The sequence below is a fragment of the Catharus ustulatus genome, chromosome 22 (genome assembly GCF_009819885.2).
Source record: "Catharus ustulatus isolate bCatUst1 chromosome 22, bCatUst1.pri.v2, whole genome shotgun sequence".
In the NCBI taxonomy this organism is placed as follows: Eukaryota; Metazoa; Chordata; class Aves; order Passeriformes; family Turdidae; genus Catharus; species Catharus ustulatus.
In genome coordinates this window covers 1,275,089-1,296,430 of record NC_046242.1, presented here as the reverse complement: position 1 = coordinate 1,296,430, position 21,342 = coordinate 1,275,089, and the positions used below count along the sequence as shown (strand labels likewise).

The 21,342-nt window shown below is 58.2% G+C and overlaps 1 protein-coding gene across 2 annotated transcripts; it reads right to left on the bottom strand.

Moving 5' to 3' along the window:
• Positions 1-210: 210 nt before the first annotated feature.
• On the bottom strand, positions 211-20,240 carry HNF1B (HNF1 homeobox B). 2 transcript variants are annotated; one of them, XM_033078361.1, is made up of 9 exons: positions 19,903-20,240; positions 15,519-15,718; positions 14,057-14,321; positions 12,890-13,131; positions 6,285-6,445; positions 3,274-3,406; positions 2,988-3,179; positions 2,453-2,571; positions 211-231 (listed from the first exon to the last, which is right to left on the bottom strand). In XM_033078361.1, the coding sequence occupies exons 1-9, from the start codon at positions 20,238-20,240 to the stop codon at positions 211-213; spliced, it is 1,671 nt and encodes a 556-aa protein (XP_032934252.1). The 2 variants fall into 2 exon arrangements, with proteins under 2 accessions (XP_032934252.1, XP_032934253.1); XM_033078362.1 differs by having other exon boundaries at positions 14,057-14,243.
• Positions 20,241-21,342: the final 1,102 nt, after the last annotated feature.

Sequence of the window (21,342 nt, the reverse complement as noted above, 5' to 3'; positions counted from 1 at the left end):
CGGGTGGGCACGGCGGCTCCGGGCTGGTCCCCGGCGGGCTCGGGAGGGCTCGGGGAGCCTCGAGCCCCGAGCCCCGGCTCCGTGCCGGGCTCCTCGCTGCTGGGCTGTGCTCTGGCAGGCGAATCCCGGGCTGTGAGCGCGGCTCGCCGCCGGGATGTTGTGGAAAATAAGATCCCGTTGCTATGTGCAAAAGCAGCGAGGTGTGGAGCATCACCAGGCTTGTAGGGGACACTGGGGAGGGAGAGAGAGCAGCACAGTGAGTGGTGGTGGGGAACGAGGCAGCAGGAGGAGGAGGAGGAGGCAGCACATCTGGAGGAGGCAGCACATCTGGAGGCATCACCTCCTGCTCTGCTCCGTGACCTTGGTGCTGCCCTGCTCAGCCCCCAGCACCCCTGTGGGGGAGGCAGTGGGAAAATACTTTCTTAGCCAGCTATTGCCACCCCTTCCCAAAAATAATAACACTGAAAAAGGTCCTGTTTGTGCCCAGGCTGTGCCATGCAGCCCAGGAGCAGCCAGGCCTGAGGCTGAGCTCGGCTGGGGTGGGAGCAGAGCTGGGGGCTCATCCAAAGCCAAGCAGCCCCATTGCCACATCCATCCCACTGCAGAGGCTCCTTCTCCATCCCTCCCCAGCCCAGGGGTCCCCCCAGCCCTGGGTGGGCGGGGGGCCAGGGGTGGGGGTGACCTTGTGGGCTGGAGCACACAGCAAACACGGCCAGCAGGAGATAAGGAGACGCCAGGAGCCTCCTGTGACATGTCATTAGGGACTGGCCGTGGCTATCGGGTGTTTGCCAACGTCATAAACATGGTGGCTCGGCCTCAAGCGTTGTCAAAGGAACCCGGAGGTATTTGCCCCTTCCAGGTCTAATAACAACATCTGATAAGAGACCCACAGCAAGGGAGGGGAGAGCTGGGGGTGGCCAGGGACCTCCCTCCAGCTCCATCCCCCCAGCACGACCTCCACCTCCACCACAGAGCAGGGGCAAAGTGTGGTGGAGCCAGGGCACAGTCCCTGGTAGTCCTGGTCAATGATACAAACCCAAATCACCAAAAATATTGAGGTGTTTGAGCAATTTGGGTGGTGAGCAGCATTTATGTGACATGCTGCATCTGCCACACTTCATTCACCTCTGCCCAGTGAAACTGCTGACCACCAAGAAAGAAATCCACACCCAAATTTTCCCAGCTGTAGCTTGGGCATCGAATGGTTGGTAGGAAAAGAGATTTGGGGGCTGGGAGGGTTTGCTGTTGGAGAGGGTGCTTATCATGTAATGTAACCACAGCAGATGAAGGCTCCTGGCCCCATTTCCCCCTCCTGAGCCGTGACATCTCCTCCTGCTTTAATTAAAGTGATGGAGGTAGAACCCCCTATGAGCCCCAGCCCCGTGGGCAGCGTGGTCAGGGAAGGGTGATTGCAGGGCCCAGAGGCAGCAGCAGGGATGGCAGGGCTCTATCTCCCTGCCAGGGACATTTCCTGTGTCCCGGGGCTGCCGAGGCCAGCCCAGCATCAAAGGCAGGAGAGCTCGATTAATCAGGGGCAGTTCGGGCTGAGCGCGCAGCAGATGGGCTGATAAAGCTGCACGGAGGAAATGGAGCTCGGAGGGGAGGCCGTGCCTGAGCGCTCACCCTGCACACAGGGGGATCCTTGGGGGTGGTGCTCATCACCCCTTCCCAGCACCCCAAACCCCCCAGGTCTCCCCCAGCCCCTTCCTCCACCATGCCAAGGATCCCACAGCGATGCTGGGGGGGTCTCACAGCAACCCCACGCTGTATTTACTCTGTGGTCATTGCAGACATTTTTTTCGTGTCCCCTGTCAAACCTCGGGAAGAAAGTTTATCTGAATGCAAGTTCAAGGCTCCCTCTTATTTATCTAGCGATCAATAAGGGCCACATATTTCCCACAGTCCCCAGAGCTGGCTCTCAGAAAGGGACTATTGTCTAAGGAAAGCCTCACACACCTGATCTGAACCAGGATAAGTCCAGCCTTACACCTGCAGTGGGCAGATGATAAAGGTTTATGGGCTGGGGGAGCCTTGGACTCCACTTGACTCCAGCCAGGGCTGATCCCCCTGGGTACAGGCAGCAGAGCCTGCTTGGTTCTACTTGTCACCCCTAGTAGGATGCTCCCACTCTCATGGAGCTGCTCCATGGATGAGCAGGGCTTGGTTCTACCTTCTCAGCCCCAGCAGGATGCTCCCACTCTCAAGGAGCTGCTCCATGGATGAGCAGGGCCTGGCTGGTACCACCCAAACTCACCCCAAACCCCATCATGGCACTGCAAGCAGGTTTTGGCATGGGAATCTCATCCACATCCTCCCACATGAACACAGCACAGGCAGCAGGATGAGATCTCTGCCATTCCCACCTCCAGCCCTGTACTCAGAGGGGGAAAAGCTCCACTCCACCCTCACAGCCCCACCCCGTGCCCCCTCAGCCACCTGGTGGGGACATTACCTGCTTGCTGGATGACATGTTGGTGAGCGTGCTGATGCTGCTGGTGTCCGTCACCACCATGGCCGAGGGGAAGCGGGAGGTGTGGGAATACTGGGGAGGCTCCTGCTTGTGTGCATACACTGTGGACAGGAGGGGGACAGGTCAGGGGAAAGCGCTGCAGGGATGGGAAGGGGCAGCAGGGGATAAAACAAGGCAAGGGAAGAGCCCAGTGCTTCCCTCTGAGCCACTGCATTCTCAGGCAGCAGATCTGCAGAAACCCCTGGGAAGTGAGGGGCTGTGGCTGGACCAGAGCAGAGTGGGGGAAGGAAGGGATGAGGCAGGATGAGGGATGAGGCACGATGAGGGATGAGGCAGGATGAGGGATGAGGCAGGATGAGGGATGAGGCAGGACGAGGGATGAGGCAGGATGTGACCACCCTGCACCTGAGAGGGGCAGCAGCCAAGGGTGCAGCTCGGGCAGGGCAGAGCAGGAGGAGAGCACAAGCTGATTTCCCACCCGAATTCATTCCCCTTGGCAGCTCCCCCCAGCCCTTACTGTGTGAGTTCTGCAGCTGGGTCACGGTGGCCATGAAGGGCTGCTGTGACATGTGCCCCGGGGACTGCTGCATCAGCGGCTGCTGGTGGGGGCTGTGGAGCTGCTGCGAGAACTGCACGGGCTGCAGGGCTGCCAGGCTGCCAGCCACGCTGTTGATGACGGGGACACTCTGAGCCTGAGAGGTGTTCAGACCTGGCAGAAGGGAGAGAGCAGAGGGGATGTCAGCAGGAGCAGTGTCACCTCCCTGCAGGGGCAGGGGACAGAGGTGAGCTCGGGGTGCACTTACTCTGGGCGATGGCCATGACCCCCGAGAGCGGCGTCATGATGAGGTTCTGGGACTGCTGAGGGTTGTGGTGGGACAGGCTGTGGATGTTGGTCAGGGTGCTCACGGGGGGCAGCCCGCCCCCTGACACGGAGATCTGCTGGGAGCAAGGTGGGAGAGGCACTGTCAGAGCCCCCAACCCCTCCTGCACCTCATGGGGGCACTGGGGGCATCAGCAGAGCCCCCTCCTCAGAGGGGAGAGGCTGCACTCCCACCCTGGCTGCACACCTCAACCTTGTGTTAATTCACAGCAAAACAGCATTGGGAAAGACTTTGCTGGCACTGGCTTCCAGCTCCACTGGAGCATGGCACCGGAACAGGGCACATCCCAAGCCCTTGCTGTTTTGTACCCCAAGTCCAAGCTCCAGCTTGGGGACAGCTGAGGGCTCTTGGCACTCATTAACTTCTGACAGTCATGCTTGCAGGGGAAAGTGGGACCTATCAACTCAGGAAAGGGAAGAAAAATGACAGAAGGCAGGTTGAAAGAGCCTCGTGGTGATGATCTTAGTCACCAAGCTGGCAGGATGCTGGTGAGACAGGGTGGGTGTGCACAGCCAGTCAGTGCCCGGGGTTTCAGGCCAAAGTTTAGGGATCACACACACAAAGGCACTTGGCATGTGCTGTGAGGACTGGAGCTGGTCCCCAGGACGTGATTTCTTTAATTGCTGCACCTTCCCCTGATCCCTGTCGTTAGCCCTCCTGCCCCGAGTGACCCCAATCCCAGCTCGGAGCCATCCCCTCCAGGTGACATTTCTGGACACCAGCTCCGAGCACCTTGTTTATTTTGCACATGTGAGCTGGAGATAGCAATTGAAACAAATCCATCAATAAATTCCAAAGCCCGGGAGTGACTCACATTTCCTGATCCGGTATTTTCCACTTTCAAAGTCCCTTCAAGGCCAGGTTACACCACACTCGGCTGCACAAGTCAAACAGCTCCCGGCAAGCACACGCTGCTCACCCGCAGCCCCAGCTCCTCTCACAGGGTGTTTAGCCCCAGAGCACTGCACCTGGATTGTGCATGACTGGAAAAGACCCTCCAGGCACTGGGCACCCAGGGCAGACCCTCTGGCACTAACACAGCTCAGGCAAACACTGGAGCATGAAAGAGCGAGCCACAGGAGATTTCTGGAGCCTCAGTAACGCTCCCTCCTGAAAGATGCAGCAACTTCCTTGGCAGCTCCTTGTGGGGCATTGAAGGCACATGTTTACTTACTAGAAACCACAGCCTACAGCATATTTCTATTAAATCACTTGCAAGCACCAGCTAGCCCTGCCTGGAGATCTGAGATAAGCTGGCAGAGCCGCGGTCCCGCGCGGTCCCCACGGCGCTGGGCAGTGTCTGTGCCTTGGGGAGAATCAGCAGAGCTCTTTGCTGTGCTTTTCCCAGTTTAACCTGTTCTCTTTCCTCCTCCAAGTGCTGCCCAGCCCCTTCCAGGGGTCTCTAGTTGGTGGCAGGAGCGGGCAGGGGGTGCTGGCACTGCCTGGGGCTCAGGGACCCCCGCCCTGGGCATGCGGTGCTGCTGCCACAGCCTTTATCCCTGACTCATTTTATGGCTTCCAGGCTCAGGGTTATGAGGCTCAACACACCCCTGAGGCGATCTGGGCGTGCTGGGGCAGAGGCAGTGGGCTGGGGGGGCTGGGGTGCAGCTCTGCAATGTCCCCCTGGCTTGGCAGGGTGAGTGGCAGAGCCCGAGGGGCTGCACAGAGACCCCTGTGCCAGAGGGAAAGGCACAATGAAAGGGTTCCAGAGCCCAGGGAGGGGACAGGGAGCCCCTCCACGGCCACCCAGCCTTGCCAGGGATGGGATGGCCCAGGAGGGACAGCCCTCTGAAAATGGAAGTGAAAACCCGGCAAGAACCGGCTTGGCCCCGTCACCCAGTGCCATGTTTGACTTTCAATTTCAGCAGGAAAAAACTCCCGGAAAAGCAGCAGCTGCAGGCAAACCTCTGCCAGCCTGCTCCAGGGACGGGCTGTGCTCTGCTGTCACATCCCATCCTGTCCTGAACCCCTGCACCCCTCCTTGCCCTGCTCCTTCACCCACTCCTCCAGGGGCTTTGCACCAGGAAGGGGCACCCCGAGTGCTCAGACCCTGCCATGGCTGTGCAGCAGCATGGGGACATGTCCAGAAGCACAGGGATGCTGATGTCCCATCCCACTCCTGTCCCAGAAGCACAGGGATGCTGATGTCCCATCCCACTCCTGTCCCAGAAGCACAGGGATGCTGATGTCCCATCCCACTCCTGTCCCAGAAGCACAGGGATGCTGATGTCCCATCCCACTCCTGCCCCAGAAGCACAGGGATGCTGATGTCCCATCCCACTCCTGCCCCAGAAGCACAGGGATGCTGATGTCCCATCCCACTCCTGCCCCAGAAGCACAGGGATGCTGATGTCCCATCCCACTCCTGTCCCAGAAGCACAGGGATGCTGATATCCCATCCCACTCCTGCCCCAGAAGCACAGGGATGCTGATGTCCCATCCCACTCCTGCCCCAGAAGCCCAGGGATGCTCATGTCCCATCTCACTCCTGCCATGCTGATGTTGGCAGCTCTGCCCTGCAGCAGAGCCCCAAGGACATGGCAAAGGGAAGGAGGAGAGGCAGGAGCTGTAGGGCCAGAGCCAGCACCAGCAGCTTCAAACCCCTGGACGATGCCTGGGACAAAGAAGGTCCCTGCTCACAGGGAAAGCTCTTCCCAAAAGTAATGAATGAGAATTTTATCGATGCCGTGTCACAGGCAGGGGAAAGCAAACAGTGATCCACCCAGCGCCTCCAGCCTGCGATCAATGCACCCCTGGGCTCTGCCAGATCCATCTGGGGAAACACTCAGTGGGACAGTGGCACCCTGGTCCCCCCACAATGCCCCATTGTTCAGCCCAGCCGCGTGTGAACCCCGGGGAAAGCGTGTTTGCTCTGCCCGCTGGGCCCTCTTATCTTATCAGCGCCGCCGCCACAATGGGCCAGGTGTACTCACCATTTTACCTTCGGGAGAGAGCAAACCGTGGCCCGGGTCCAGGCTGGCCGGGGAGACCTGCTGCAGGACAGCCTGGCTGGTGGTGACCATGGCACCGCTGCCGTGGTGGCTGATGGCCCCCGAGGACGCGGCCTCGGCGCTCGCCTGGCTGTACCGGACCCCTGCGGGACAGAACAGCACCAGAATCATCCCTGGGCTCCACAGGGGGCTGTGCCCACCCCCTGCACCCCCCTGCACCCCCCTGCCCTCCCACAGCTGTGCCATGAGGATGCAGATGTGTGCCAGCTCCTGAGTGACAAGCAGTGACAAGTGTGGCTCTTCTTCTTGTCCCTGGCCCCATCTCCTGGAGTTACAGTGAGGAGTTTATGGCTGGAGCTGCAATCCCACCTGGGCCAGCAGCCCCACACCCACCTGCACCCCTCCTGCTTCCATTTGCACAGTTCACACCCATCCTGCAAATTCCTGCCGTGGTTTTTGGATGCTGCACGCTGAGCAGGGATCCTGCACCCTCCATCTCATCCCCACAGCCATCCTGGGCTGCCCAGCTCCCACATCCACGGCTCCCACTGTTTTCTCAGCCCCTTCTGCATCCCATTCCCTCTCCACAGCCTCTCCACAAGTGTATGATTAACAGGGCACTGCAGCAAGGCAGAGGGACCAGACACACACCAACCCCAGAGCAGACCCCAGCCCTGCACTGCCCTGCAGGGAAATCTGGCCCCAGCACAGGTCTTCTATATAAATATATTTAATTTGGCTAAAGCACCCCACACTGATAACCATATGATCAGCCATGTGTCATGGAAAGGCATCCACAGATCACAAATTATTAACTGAGGAAAACCCATGGGAAACAAAAGTGTCTTTTATGGGGCTGCTGTGACAACTACGGCGAAAAGCCATTCACCAGGAGGAGTCCAGCCCTGTGCTCCCAACCAGATTTACTGAGCTGCTCTGGGACTGAAATGAGGGGTGATGGACAGACAAACCATGGCTCTCCTGGGGGAAAAACTCATGGGTAGCAAAACCCACCTTGCCAGCCACCACGAGCATCACAGGTTCAGCTTGTGGCTGGCTTGGTGCAGGATGCTCTACTCTAAAATTAGTATCTGAACCAAGGAGAAGCAAAGAAATAATAATTGGAGGTTTCTACCCGCTCCAAAATCATCTCCCCCAGCACAGAGCCGCTCACACCCTCCACCAAAACCACAGCACAGCCACTCCGCAATCGCCTCCGAATTTTCCCCATCAGCTGGTCAAACACGACCCGCAGATAGGAATCTCCTCACCGTGTCTGGTTCCTGATGATTTCCCAGCAAACCCCTTTATCCCTGATAATAAAAGAATGTCCTCTGGCAGGTGGATATTTGCCGGCCCGAGTGGACGTCCCTGCCGTGAACAGGGTAAACATTACTCAACCCGGGCACTGTCCCACACATTCCTGCTGCGGCCAGAGGGTGCTTCACTCCGGGCTGGGATCCCGCTGCTGGAACAATGGCAGGGGAGATAAAACAAAGCCCTTTCTTCTGGGCGTGATCTGAGAGATAGACGGAGCGCAGACGGCTCCTCTCGCTGAGGAAATCAGAGTTTCTGCCGCCTTCAAGCTCTTCTGGGCTCAGCAAGAACAACAAAAAAAGTCCATTCTAAATGCAAAATCGTGCCCTGCCTGGCTAAAGGGGGTGGTAACTCATGAGCCAAGGCGCCCAAAGCTGTGAAGTCGGCTTTAAAACACACAGGAGGTTAAATGCTGATTTTCAAGCTCTTCCTTGCAACCCCAAGGACAAGACTTTGATTGTTTGAGGAACAATAAGCAGCGCCAAGATTCCCAGATAGGCTGGGGACTGAGATTTTGGGTCTCCAGATAAAATCACTGAAGACTCTGTGTCTTGATGAAGAGTCTTGACGAAGATTAACTCTCCCCAGGAGAGCTCTGGGGCCGGGGACAGCGGTGCCACCTCCAGCCCCACCAAGGACTCAGAACCCTCTTGCAGGGCAGGGAGAAGCTTTGTGCCAAGGTTTCCTTTAGGAAACATCCATCCTCACTGGGTTTTCCCCATTCCCACAACGGGAGGAGTGTTTTTATTTACGTGTTTTTCTTTACTGGGATGGATTTGGGCAGGTCAGATCATTAATTTGGGGATGGCATTGCTGCTGCTGTCACTGCTGTAACACACAGAGCTCCCTGGTGATGGGGGTGCCTTTCCCTGAGCTCCCCAGCTTTCCCTCAACCACTGAACCCTGGGATCCAGCCCTTTCCTGGCAGCACAGGCTCTGGGATGTCCCCACAGAGCCCCCACAGTTGGGGTGAATGATGTGGTTTCCTCCTGGAGCATCCAGGGTTTATGGGCTGGGCTCAGACAGCCATCAGAGCCCCACAGCAGGGTTCTCCTGCTGCTCTCCTGTGCCTCCACAGCTGGAGGCAGCCCTTGTGCAAAGGGATTTATTCCCCCTCCGTCTCTTCCCTGGGCTGCTCAGAGAGGAGCCTGGATGGGGATCAGGGAATGGCTCTGGCCGTGGAGCCTTCCCTCCTCAAGGCTTTTTTTTTAAACTACAGCCATAATATAAAAGTCTGTTTATGGGACGGGCCATTGTGTGGCCCCTGAGCTGCACAGCCTGTGAAATGTTTTACTGCTCTGCCCTGCCCCAGACGAGCCGCAGGGCTCCCGTAGCCTTAACCCCGTTCCAGCTGATGGATGGGGACAGCAGCGTGACAGCCCCCGGGGCAGGGGGGTCCTGGGCACCCACACACAGCCCCAGCACCTCCTCACCTCTCTGGGTGCCACACTCACCCTCCTGACTCGGTTTTTGGGGTTAGGGGGGTAGAGGAGGGAGTTTAGGGCAAGGATTGGTGTCTTCATCACTTTAATCACAGCCCTGTGCCATTTTCTGGGAATACACCAGTCCCGTGCTTTTGGCAGGCACCAGCAGCAAAGCAGTGTTTGATATTAATAAATTGTATTTTTTTAAAAACCCATCATTGTGCTTCTAACTGTCTTTCCCATGCAGCAGGAGCCCTGCTGCCACCATGCCACAGCACATCCCAACCTCCAGTGTCTGCCCAGACCTTCACCAATGTCCTGCACATCACCAGCAATGCCAAATCCCAAAAGAAACCCCAAAAATTCACTGGTGATCTGGTGGTGGTGGGGATTTATCTCTGGGCTCTGCCTGACCCCCCCAGGACAGGGTGTGGAGCAGGGTGTGAAGTGGGGTGAGAGAAGCAAAGTGTGATTTTTGGGGTCATGCTGGACTCAGTGATGCTCCACCCATTGACACCCAGGTCACTGATGGGACAACTTCACCCTCCCAAAATTCAGGCCCAGGCAGCACCGAGGGCAGCTCTGATTTTTGGGCTGCCACTCAAATTGTCCCTAAAGTGTTAATCTTGCTCAGTTACAGAGGTGCATAGTTTATATCCATTATAAACCCGTTTATGGGGACTAGACCCTCCCATTTCGCTGCTGTCATAAAGTTCTAATTACCCCCATAAAAGAGGGAAAAGCTCCTAACAGTGCACTGTACCCACCGAGCCCCACAATGCGCCCGACAGTAAAATATTACAACTGCTGGCACCGGCTCCCAGGCACAACCAGCACCCCAAGGAACACCAGGAAGGATCCAGGCAGGAACCAGGGTACCCCTGGAGCCAGGCTTGGCCCATGGGCTCTTCTTTTTAAAGGAAAGTTAAAGCCCTTTGGGTTTTAGGAAGAATCTCAGGGTTATTTTTATAGAGACAGCTAAATGTGTGTGTGTCTGTGTGTGTATATATATGTATGTAATGCACTTTAATATACATGTATACACACATATATATGTATATAAATGGGATTTACATGTATACACACATATATATGTATATAAATGGGATTGATCTGATATTCTGATGTTTGCAGAGCAGGGATGGAAGGATGGATGGAAGGATGGATGGATGGATGGATGGATGGATGGATGGATGGATGGATGGATGGATGGATGACACCCAGGTGTGGAGCCCTCCAGGACAGGCTGGAGGTGATGCTGTGCCCCCCATGGGTGTGCAGCCCCCCAGGACAGGCTGGAGGTGATGCCTTGCCCCCCAGGACAGGCTGGAGGTGATGCTGTGCCCCCCATGGGTGTGGAGTCCCCAGGACAGGCTGGAGGTGATGCTGTGCCCCAGGACAGGTTGGGGGTGATGCTGTGCCCCCCAGGACAGGCTGGAGGTGATGCTGTGCCCCCCAGGCCAGGCTGGAGGTGATGCTGTGCCCCCCATGGGTGTGCAGCCCCCAGGACAGGCTGAGGTGATGCTGTGCCCCCCAGGCCAGGCTGGAGGTGATGCTGTGCCCCCCAGGCCAGGCTGAGGTGATGCTGTGCCCCTCATGGGTGTGCAGCCCCCAGGCCAGGCTGAGGTGATGCTGTGGGGCCGGGGCAGTGGGGCTGGGGCTCTGCAGGGCCCTTTGTATGCAGGGCGGGCGTGAGGGGCGGGCGGTGCTTCCCCTAATCTCATCAATGCCCCGATTGTCTTCGGGGACTCTTGAAGATAAAAATGGTATAAGCCAGAGTCTACGGCATGGCACCGAGATAAAACCCCGAGTGACCTTCAAATCAAACAGGGAACCAAGATCACTGATAAAACCCAGAGTCGGGGAAAAGTCCAGCCTGGGAGAGGAGCCTCCGAGATAGAAAGGCTTTAAGTATTTACCTCCAAATAGTTAAAAACTACAGCTCGAGGCTTGACAGATGTGTCCCCAAGAAGAGGCCGGAGGATGTTTGACTTTTACAGCTCTCATCCCTGCCCCGCTGGCATTCCATTTTGCAAGACCCCATTGATGTCCCAAGGAGAGGCGACCCCTCTTTGTCCACGGGCACGGGAGAGGTTTTTTGCAGCTGCCCCACAGCAGCTCCAGCCCCATCGTTTCCTGCCGGGGACATCACGGGGGCGGGCAGGGCAGCACCGGTGTCCCCGAGCTGTCATTAAGCTGTTAAGGCATTGAGCTGCCCAGACGCCGCCACATCGGGGCAAGGACAGTTCAAATCCCAGCATGGACAGCCAGGATGGGGTCAGCCGGGCAGCAGGGCCAGCACTCACCGTGCCCCACCAGGACTCATCCCCAAACATCTCTGGGAGGAAGTTCCAGCAGCGTTTTGGGAGCTGGAAACCTCTCGCACCCAGCTTGGTCCGAACACCCTGAAGCACTGATGGCTGAGCTCCATCCCTGCCTGCTGCCCCCAAACCAGCCCTAAAACCTCACAGTGTCCCTTGCCATGCCCATCCCCTATTCCTCAGGATGGACACGAGCAAGCACCGCCAAGAAATTCCCCAGCCAAGCCCTCCTGACCCCTCCGGAGGGGCTCAGCTCCGCAGCCATCACTCCTGCCCTGCTCAAAAGCCGCTCGGGATGGGCTGACACCGGCCCTATAGCCACGGCCAGCCCCTGCTGGCACTGCTCCGACGGGAAAATAAAGCTTGGGGCTTAAGGGCCCTCCAGCCCCAAGATAAATGCCCGCGGTTACAGTAATTGCTGTCCCCTAATAGAAGAAAACAAAAGCTCTCGGGGGGCGCCCCATGTGCGCTGGCAGGCTGGGGGCACATCAAAGGCAGCGGGGTTCGTTCAAAGCCCCGGCTTAATTGTCAATTAAGCATGCACGGGGGGACAGCGCCGTGACAATGCGGGGCTGCATGCTGGTGGGGCATTGTAAAGCCCGCCGCGACACCGAAAACAGCTGATTCTGCTGACAATGTGCTTGTAGGGCACCTTGTAAGCAATCAGCCGCTGACAGCAGGGCAAACGTCCTCCCTGTCCCTGCCATTGTGCGGGGCATTCCTGGGGCAGGGTCACATTTTGGTCACCGCTGGCCGGTCCCTGGGATGCTGCCGGTGCCTTTCAGGGCTGGGAGTTTGGGAGTTGTCCGTGCTCATCCCACGGGGGATAGGTGAGCACTGGTGTCCTGCCACCCTGCAGTGCCCCACGGGCTCCTTTTGCCCTGCCTTTGTGGCCAGGCAGGGTCATTTCCAGGGGGTGGCTGGGGCAGTGTCCGAGGGGACACAGTGGGGACACAGCCCCCGTGCTGACCCCTCACCACCGAGCCCCCTGTCCCACCCACGGCTGCACAGGGTGGGGAAGGGACAATGGGGATTGTTCTCCCAGCAATTCCCCCTCCCAGCGTGCAGTCCCCTCCCCACACTGTCATCTCCCACCCCAATCAATCCCCCAGGAGCTCTCTGCTCTGCTCTGCTCTGCTCTGCCCAGTCCTTGCAGGGCTGGACTGTGGTGTGGAGAGCAGGAGGTTGGGGTGAACTTGCACCCCCCAGCAGCTTTCTTCATCCACCTTGCTGGCCCTGGCACAGTGTGGCAGCTCCTCCTGCCCTGCTGGGCACAGCCTCTCCCTGCCCACATGGAGCTCCCAGTGAGCTCAACCAGCCAAGCAAACACCGATTTGTCCCCAGCATGACGGAAATCCAGCCCTCAGCATGTGGCTCTGCTGGCCATAACACTGTGTGACAGCACAGGCTCCTCTCCATCACCATCTTTTCCTCCCTGAGGCTGAGCAGGGCGAGCATCCATCCCCTCCCTGCACACGCAGCACCCCAACTCTGCCACCTCCCCCTGAGAGACCCTGGGGCTTACCTGGCATTTTGCTGGGCGGGGAGGCGCTGGGCTGGTTGTGGTGTGGGGAGCCGTGGGACAGCAGCAGGTTCATGCTGTGTGGGGGCTGGCCCGAGCTGTAGGCATCCATGGCCAGCTTCTGGCGGAAAGCCTCCTCCTTGCGCCGGTTGGCAAACCAGTTGTACACACGGACCTCGGTGACCAGGTTGGAGCCCAGCCCGTGCGCCTTGGAGGGGGACACTCCTCGCTGCAGACACTCGGCCCTGTGACGAGGGGACACGTTGGAGCAAAGGGGCGAGCAGGGGGCACAACAGACCAGCCCTCCCTGCAAGGCCACCTGCTCTCCTCAGCTACAGCTACGCTGTAAAGTCATCCCTGCTCCCTCTGGTACAGCTGGAACGCTGCAGCATCCCCACTGCATCCCTGTACCATCCTTGTATCATCCCCACTGCATCCCTGTATCATCCTTGCAGCATCCCCACTGCATTTCTGTATCATCCTTACAGCATCCCCACTGCATCCCTGTACCATCCTTACAGCATCCCCACCACATCCCTGTACCATCCTTGCAGCATCCCCACTGCATCCCTGTACCATCCTTGCAGCATCCCCACTGCATCCTGTACCATCCCCACTGCATCCCTGCACCATCCTTACAGCATCCCCATCACATCCCTGCATCATCCTTGCATCATCCCCCATCACATCCCTGTACCATCCTTGCAGCATCCCCATCACATCCCTGTATCATCCTTGCAGCATCCTCACTGCATCCCTGTATCATCTTTGCAGCATCCCCACTGCATCCCTGAACCATCCTTGTATCATCCCCACTGCATCCCTGTATCATCCTTACAGCATCCCCACTGCATTTCTGTATCATCCTTACAGTATCCCCACTGCATCCCTGTACCATCCTTGTATCATCCCCACTGCATCCCTGTATCATCCTTGTAGCATCCCTGTATCATCCTTACAGCATCCCCACCACATCCCTGCCCAAGCACGGATCTCACTCTGCCCCAAACATCACCCAGAAGGGGGAAAACACAACAAGGAGAGATCTGGCACTCAGCAAAGCTGTGCCATGAGCCGGGGTGGTGAGCTGGCGTCTCCAGCAGCTTTTGGAGGGAAGGCAGAGGCTGTGGGGCAGGGGAGGCAGTGCAGGCTGGGTGGGACAGCCATTACCTGTTGCACTCCTCCACCAGAGTCTCCCTCTCCTCCTTGCTGGGGTTCTTCTGGCGCTCGTAGGCTTGGTACAAGATTTGCTGGGAGGCCGGCCCCCACTTGAACCGATTGCGCCGCATCTTCTTGCTGGGCGTTTCGGAGCAGGCGTCGTCGAGCTGGGCAGCCCCCTGGTTCTGCTGATTGAACTCTGGAAAGAGAAACAGCAGCTGATCCTGACTGCCTTTGTCTGTCATATTTCCACAACCCTGGACTGCCTGGTTGAACTCTGAAAGAGAAAGGAGCAGACGTGAGCCGGCCTGTAGCCGCCGCTCGGAGTCACTGTCCCGCGCCCAGGTGTCCCCCCCATGTCCCCTCCCACAGCCCCCCGAGCCCACAGCAGCCTCTGGAGCAAGCCACCCACCCCAGGAAGGAGCCAGCCTGCTGCCATCCCTGTTTAATGGGGAGGCATGTGCAGGGCATGCGATGCCCATGCATATTCATGGGCAGGGCCCCTGCCAGCCTGCACTTGTTTGGGGAGGATTTTTCCAAGCAAGGAGCTGGGGCAGGACACGGCTGCAAAGCCCCCCGAGAGGGTGCCCCTGTGTGCTCCCCTCCCAGCCCCTCCCAGCCTGGTGGGACGCCAGCCCGTGCCCGGGGCGGGCAGCACCAGAGGTGACCTTCGGCGGCCGCCCCAGCCCCGGCGCTTGTCACCACGGCAGTAAAGGGAGATTAATGGGAGCGTTTTATTATTCCCAGTTTTGCAGGGGAATTCTCCCTCTTTTTATAATGGCTTTTTCCCCCCCGTGACGGGGGGGAAACGCAGGGCAAGGCTGGAGCAGGCTGTGTTTGCTCTAACGTCTCAAGGTGTGTTTTCAGAGCAATGGTATTTGGTGCTAAACCCTTTTCTGCACTTCCCGCCGGGTGGATATTGCATCCTTTTGGGAGGGGGAGGCAGAGCCCCTTCCTGGGGGTGTCAGGGCCACTCAGGGCTGCTTTGAGAGCTATGGGACAGATCCCAGGGCAGGGAAAAGTGGGAGAGGGGCACAAAGGAATAAACAGTGTGCTTGGTCAAAATAATCTGTATTTAAGCCAGCACAGAATGCCCCAAACCCTGCCACAGACAGCAGCAATTCGGGGGGGTTTAATTTTCTGTCTCTACATTTTTTTGCACTTAGTTGAAAAAAAAAAAAAAGAGCAGCCTGAAAAATAACAAGGAAAAGGGGCAAAGGTGAGAAAGGCACCTAATTGAGAGCCATCATTAATTGCTTTCCCAGCTCTAACAAACACAAACACCCAGAAATTCAGCTGTGTGCACGAGCCACCAAGAGGGGCTCTCACCCAGATTTCCTGCACCTTAAACTCATCCTACTTGGAAAGCTGAGGTGCTGCACAGCTGGAGTCTGGGGGCTGTGCTGGCAGCCAGGGACAGGGACACAGGGACACAAGGACCCCTCTCCCATGTTCACCATTCCCAGGTACTTACGCCGGAGGATCTCCCGCTGCTTGCGGACGTACCACGTGTACAGGGCAGCTCTCTTCTGGGTCTTCATGGGGGTGCCCTTGTTGAGGTGCTGGGATAGGTGGGACTGGTTGAGGCCAGTGACATCCACCACCTCCCTCTGGGGGATGTTGTGCTGCTGCATGTAGCCCTTGATCATCTTCGCTGCCCGCCACGGGTCCTCGCTGTGGGCAGGGAAATTAGGGGTTAAAATCTGCTGCTGCCAGTGTTTGCTTCTTCCCATCATGGAAACTTTTAATTTATATATTATCATTATTATTATTATTATTATTATTATTATTATTATTATTATTATTCTGTTGCAGAAGAACACAACATCCTTAGAGTGTGATTTTCTCCAGCCCTGCCCCTGATGGGGGCTCACACCCACCCCACCCTGGGGGTTTCACCCAGACTGTTCCCCCAGGAGGGAGAAGCAGAGAGGGTCCCAGTGTCACCAAGGTCTCACTGGTGGCAGCAAAGCCCCTCCTGGGGCAGCAGAGCCCGTCCATGAGCTGCTGCCGTTCCCTTCAGCGCGGTTTCTCTGTGGAAATCCCACACACAGCGGGGCACACGCGTGGATGGGCATGGCAAGCCCATCCTGGTCTCTTAATGAAGAAAGAAAAGGGCTGGGGATGCTTTTCCTGCCCCTGCTCAGCACCTGCACTGTGCCCTGTGTCCCCAAGAGCAGGGACCCCTGCACGGCCACCGAACCCCACTCACTGCCCTTGCTGTGCAGCTTCTTCCTTCCATTCCCACGGGGATAATGACCTAAAAATCTCAATATCCCCTTAAAAGGGACCCTATTCCCTTGCTCCTACCAACCATATGTGAAAGGCTGAGAAGCCAAGGTCAAACCAGGCACACAAACCCCAACGAGTCCCCGAAGGCAAAACCGAAACCAAACCCCCCCAAAACTTTGAGTAATTTCTGATTATTATTGAACACTTGAATTTGGCTCCTGTAGGAGCCAGGTGTAAATGACTCTTCTCTAAATCACACTGCTTTACTGTTCTTGGGGTAGCTGATGTTGATTTAGGATCTGCTGATTAGGGATTTTTTTATTTTAGAATAAATAAAATTACAGCTGAAAATCCAAATGCTGTCGGCGATCTTTAGCTCTATCAAACCCCAGTGTGACTGCAGAAGAACAGGCCAACACACCTGTGCTGTATCCAAGACCTCAGGGTTTTTCTGGGCTGAAAGGGAACTATTTCAGCACTGAAAAATCAGTGTGAGCCCAGAGCTGGTCACAGTCCTGCACTCAAATAATGCGATCCCCCAACGCCGCTCTTGGAACAACCATGCGACTGCTTTCCCAATTCATTACTTATTTTGGATCCTTCAACTTGTCAAGTGGAGGAAAAAAAAAAAAAAGAAGCCCAACAAGTATATTTCTTACTCTTTTTTTTTCCTGACTGCAGCTTGAAAACAAAGCTGGTTGGATCCACGGCAAAAGTGCCGGAGCAGAGCCAAGCGGGAATTTGTCACACCCTGGGAAGGAGCCGCGGAGTGGCCGAGCCTGTGCCCAACCCTGCATCCTCCGAGCTGCTTTTGGGGGTCTTTTCCATGGGATGGTTCCCAGGAGAAGGTGGGAGGCAAGGAGAAGGATGTGCAGAAAATGTTCTGTCCCTGCCAGCGCTCCGGGCAGAGGCACCGAGCCCGAGCGGAGGGGCTGGGGCACACCTTTGTCACCAAAGTGTCACCAAACCGATCCCACTAATCACTGATTAATAACAGGTTAATGAAACAGAGCTCATTATAATCTCTAAGAGCAGTTTGGGTTCACAGCCAGCCCAGGGCAGCGATTTCTCAGAGTGAAACCGTGAGCCAGTGGATCAGGGTTTGGAAAATGTCAAATGAGTGACTCGGGGGCTACAGAGGAGATTTGGAATTCAAATAAAATTTGGCAACGTTTTGTCTGAAAAAAATATCTGAGAATTAGCAAAAAAAACCTCCCAGAATTTCCCTCCATTTAATTATTTCAAAAAAGGTTTCACCTTGACATTTCCAATGTGTTTCATACTTACACTTTCAAAACAATTATTCAGCTCTTAATTTCTGAGCAGTGATTTTTCCTTTACAAATCAACTTGACCGTATTCAAAAGGGTTAAACAACCTGAAACCAAACCCAAACATTTTGTTTCATGTTAAACAAAATGTTTGGACTTGACCCAATATGAAACGTTTGAGTGTTTGTTTGGCCTCTTTTTTTCCTTTCTTTTTTGGTAACCTAAAAGCCAGAGAGGAAAACCTTTTGAGTCAACACCAGCCCTTTTTCTTTGATTCTGCCACCAAAATGAAATAAAACAAACATTAATTGTCCAATCTTCAACAGGACTTTACTTACAAACAAAACCAAAACCCTGACCGAGCCGGGAGTGCTTTCTAATACTGGAAAACAAGTTTACAGCCGTGGCTCCACAATCCCTCTCCACCAAAACCATGGAAAGGTGTTTTTCTTGCACAAAATTAGCCCCACAAAGCCTGGCTGCCAATGCTGCCCAAGAAAGAGCCATTTTCCTATTTAGACTCACACACAGGTGAGGGGCAAAGCCCATTCCTCTTCCCAGGGATTCCCAGACCGGCTCACCCATTTTTGTCAGCCTCAAAACCAGGTAAATACACTCCACATCCTCAGAGAAACATGCCAAGAATTTATACAGATGGATTATAACCCTGAAATTGCAGAAATGATGTCCTGGTCAGCATCTCCCTGCTCACCGGGGATGGGCTGCACTCCCCACACATTTCAGGGTGGCTTTCCCAAAGTTCCCATCCCACGGACGGGATCATCTGGGAGCTCCTGGGATTTATAATTTGCCTGAGTGAGGTCTGGGTGAGCCCTGGCAGGTGGGATGGGGCAGGGAGGGATCCATGGGGTGTCTGTCCCAGAGCTGGGCTCTCCGTGTCACCTCACGGGCACCCAGCACACCCTGAGCGGGCAGCAAAGCCCAGAGCAGGGTCCTGGAGAGCTGCAGGGCTGAGCAGCCCCAGGGATGGGGGAACAGCCCGACAGTGAGCCTGTCCCGGGAGAAAAGGGGGCTCAGCCCCCAAACACGGCTGCAGCCGCCGTCTCCCGGCTCCCCTACCCTCCCTCTCCAAGTACAAAGGCCTCTCTCAGAGCAAACACGAGCTCTCTGCAAAGGCTCCTCAGGGACATGTGCCCACTCTTGTTTGCACCCAAGGCAAACTTTGCACAGAAACACCTGTGGGAGCGCAGCGATCGCGGGGCTCAGCCTGCCCGGCTCCCCCGGGGATGGATGTGGCCAGCGAGGGCACTGGGGACAGGTGGGAGCACCCAGGGCTCCGTGCCAGGCAGGAGGGAGAGGCCGGAGATGGATCCTCCCTCGCACGGAGCCCCTTTGGCACCGAAGGGTCCCAGCCCGGGCAGGCACGGGTGGCACTGCCCTGTCCCCAAATGTGCCGGGACAGCAGCGGAGCGCATCGCTGCAGAGACCCCGGGGTGTCGGGGGAATGTCGGGGGAATGTCGGGGTGTCGGGGGAGCAGCCGGGGTTGTCCCCGGGCTCTGCCGGCCGGCACAGGGCACACACGGGCGGCAGCACCGGGGCCGCGCTCCGAGCACCGCGCTGGGCATCGCCACCCGCACCGCAACGGGGACACAGGGACAGACCCCGCAGCACCCGGGGTGTCCCCGTGGGGCTCCCACCTGCTCACGGCGGAGCCGCGGCTGCGGGACAGGCGGCGGCCGCCGCTTCCCCGGGGCTGCGGAGCGGGGTCGGTGCCGCCCGAGCCCCCACGGGCCGGGGCAGCGCTGCCCGCCGTGCCCGGGGCTGCCCCACTCGGCCCGGCCCGGCCCGGCTCGGTTCGGAGTGGGGCCGCATCTCGGGATGGGTCGGAGCGGAGCCGCCGCCGTCGGGGGTTCCCTCCTCCTTTCCCCGTTCCCGGCCCGCTTTACAACCCCGGCAATGAATAACCCGCCGGCCCGATCGCCCTGATCGCGGCCCTTTGTGTATCTTTCTGTTGATGATTTATAGAAATAAATTAATAACGCCCCGGGCTCCACGTGGTGCGGTTTACGTTTGAGCCGCCGGCGCGGAGGGACGGAGCCGGCGGCCGGTCCGAGCCCCCACGGCCCCGGCACCCCCGGTCCCACCGGGCACGGGCAGCCCCGACGGCGCGGGGGGACGTTCCGGCTTCCCCCTGTCCGCTCCGCTCCCCGCCAGCACCGGGCAAGGGAGCACCGGGACCCCGAGCCGGGTGGGACACACCGGGCAGGGAGCGCCGGGACCCCGAGCCGGGTGGGACACACCGGGAACGACCCCCGGGCAGGGCGCTGGGGGCCGGGGCCGTCGGAGCGAGCGCCTGCTGGCGATCCCGGCGCGGGGTGCCCCCGGTGCCGGTACCTGATCATCCTCTCCACCTCTGTCCGCAGCTCCACGGCCTCCTCCGTGTTGAGCGACTGCAGCTCGCGGAGGATCTGCGGCGTGTCAAAGTCGTCGCCGTCCTCGGAGCCCTCGTCGCCCGAGAGCTTGCCCTTGCCGTGCCCGTTGGCCAGCGCCGGGAGCGCGGCCCTGCCGTCGGGGGGCCCGCCGGGAGACAGCGGGAGGCTCTCCAGCTTGACGCCGAAACCGGCGGCGGGCACCATGTCCTCCAGGGCGCGGATCAGCCCTTCCTTGGTGGCCCCGGAGCTGAGCAGGGCGCCCAGCAGCTCCCGTTGCAGGGCGCTCAGCTGGGACACCATCCTCCCTCCTCCCGGGGCCGCGGCTCGCCCGCCGCTCGCCTCCCTCCTCCCGCTCCGCCCCGGCCGCGGCTGCTGCGGGCCGCGGGCCGCGCTCTACCAAGCCATGACCGCCACCATAAGGCATTATACCTTATGCAAATCAGCGCCAAGGCCTCTCCTCCGGCCCCCGCCCCGGCCCGGCACGGCTCGGCCCGGCCCTTAGCGCCCGGCGGGGCGGACTTTGCCTCGCGGCCGGCGGGAGGCCCCGGGGGAGCGGCGGGGGCAGCGCCGGGCGGGACGGAGCGCACGGGACGGCGGCTCCCAGCGCCCCGGGGCCGGCTGCCGTCGGGGGTCCTGCTGCCGGGGTACCCCGGGAAGGGAACGCCTTTCTCTGCCGGTGTTCCCCACCCCGAGCCAGGTGAAAACTCCTGGTTTGGGTGAGCCGGGTGCTGTGCCCGTGCTGGAAGGGAGCCGGGGTGAGAGCCCCTGAGAATTCTCCCCCCGTGCCCTCTAATGTGTGCGGTCCTGCTGGCCAAGCCCTGGCACAGGACAGGAACACGCTGTGAGGGGAACACCCCAAAAACCGGGTTAGCTGTGGGGGTCGTGGCCCCGCTGTGGGGCAGCTCCGGGGTCAGGCTCACTGGAAGGACACCCAGGTGGCAAAGGGGACACTGCAGGGACAGGGGTCACAGGGGACACGAAGCCCCCATGACCCTCGGCAGCAGTCAGGGCTGGGAGCAGGGAACAGGTTTGGGAATGGGCAGAGGAGGAGATCCAAGCCGTGCTCGGGATCTGAACAAAACCTGATTTTCCCACTTCTGTGAACGCACCAAGTCCCGGAGATGAACAGATTCACTGAAATCAAAGCAGGCGCGGGACGAGAGGCAGCGCCACACCCAGAGCAGGGCTCAGAGCAGCCCGGGACCCTCCAGGGGAAGGCAGCCCTGCAATCTCCACTCATCACTGCCCAGCTGCCCAAAGCACTTCCAGTTCCTGCTGCTCCTGGCAAAGGCCAGCAGCTTTAAACCCAGCGCTCCCAGCCCTGATTCGGACTGTTCCAGGGCACACGGAGTTACCTGCCCATCTCAAAACACACAGACAATCCTGCTGGTCCCTGACACCC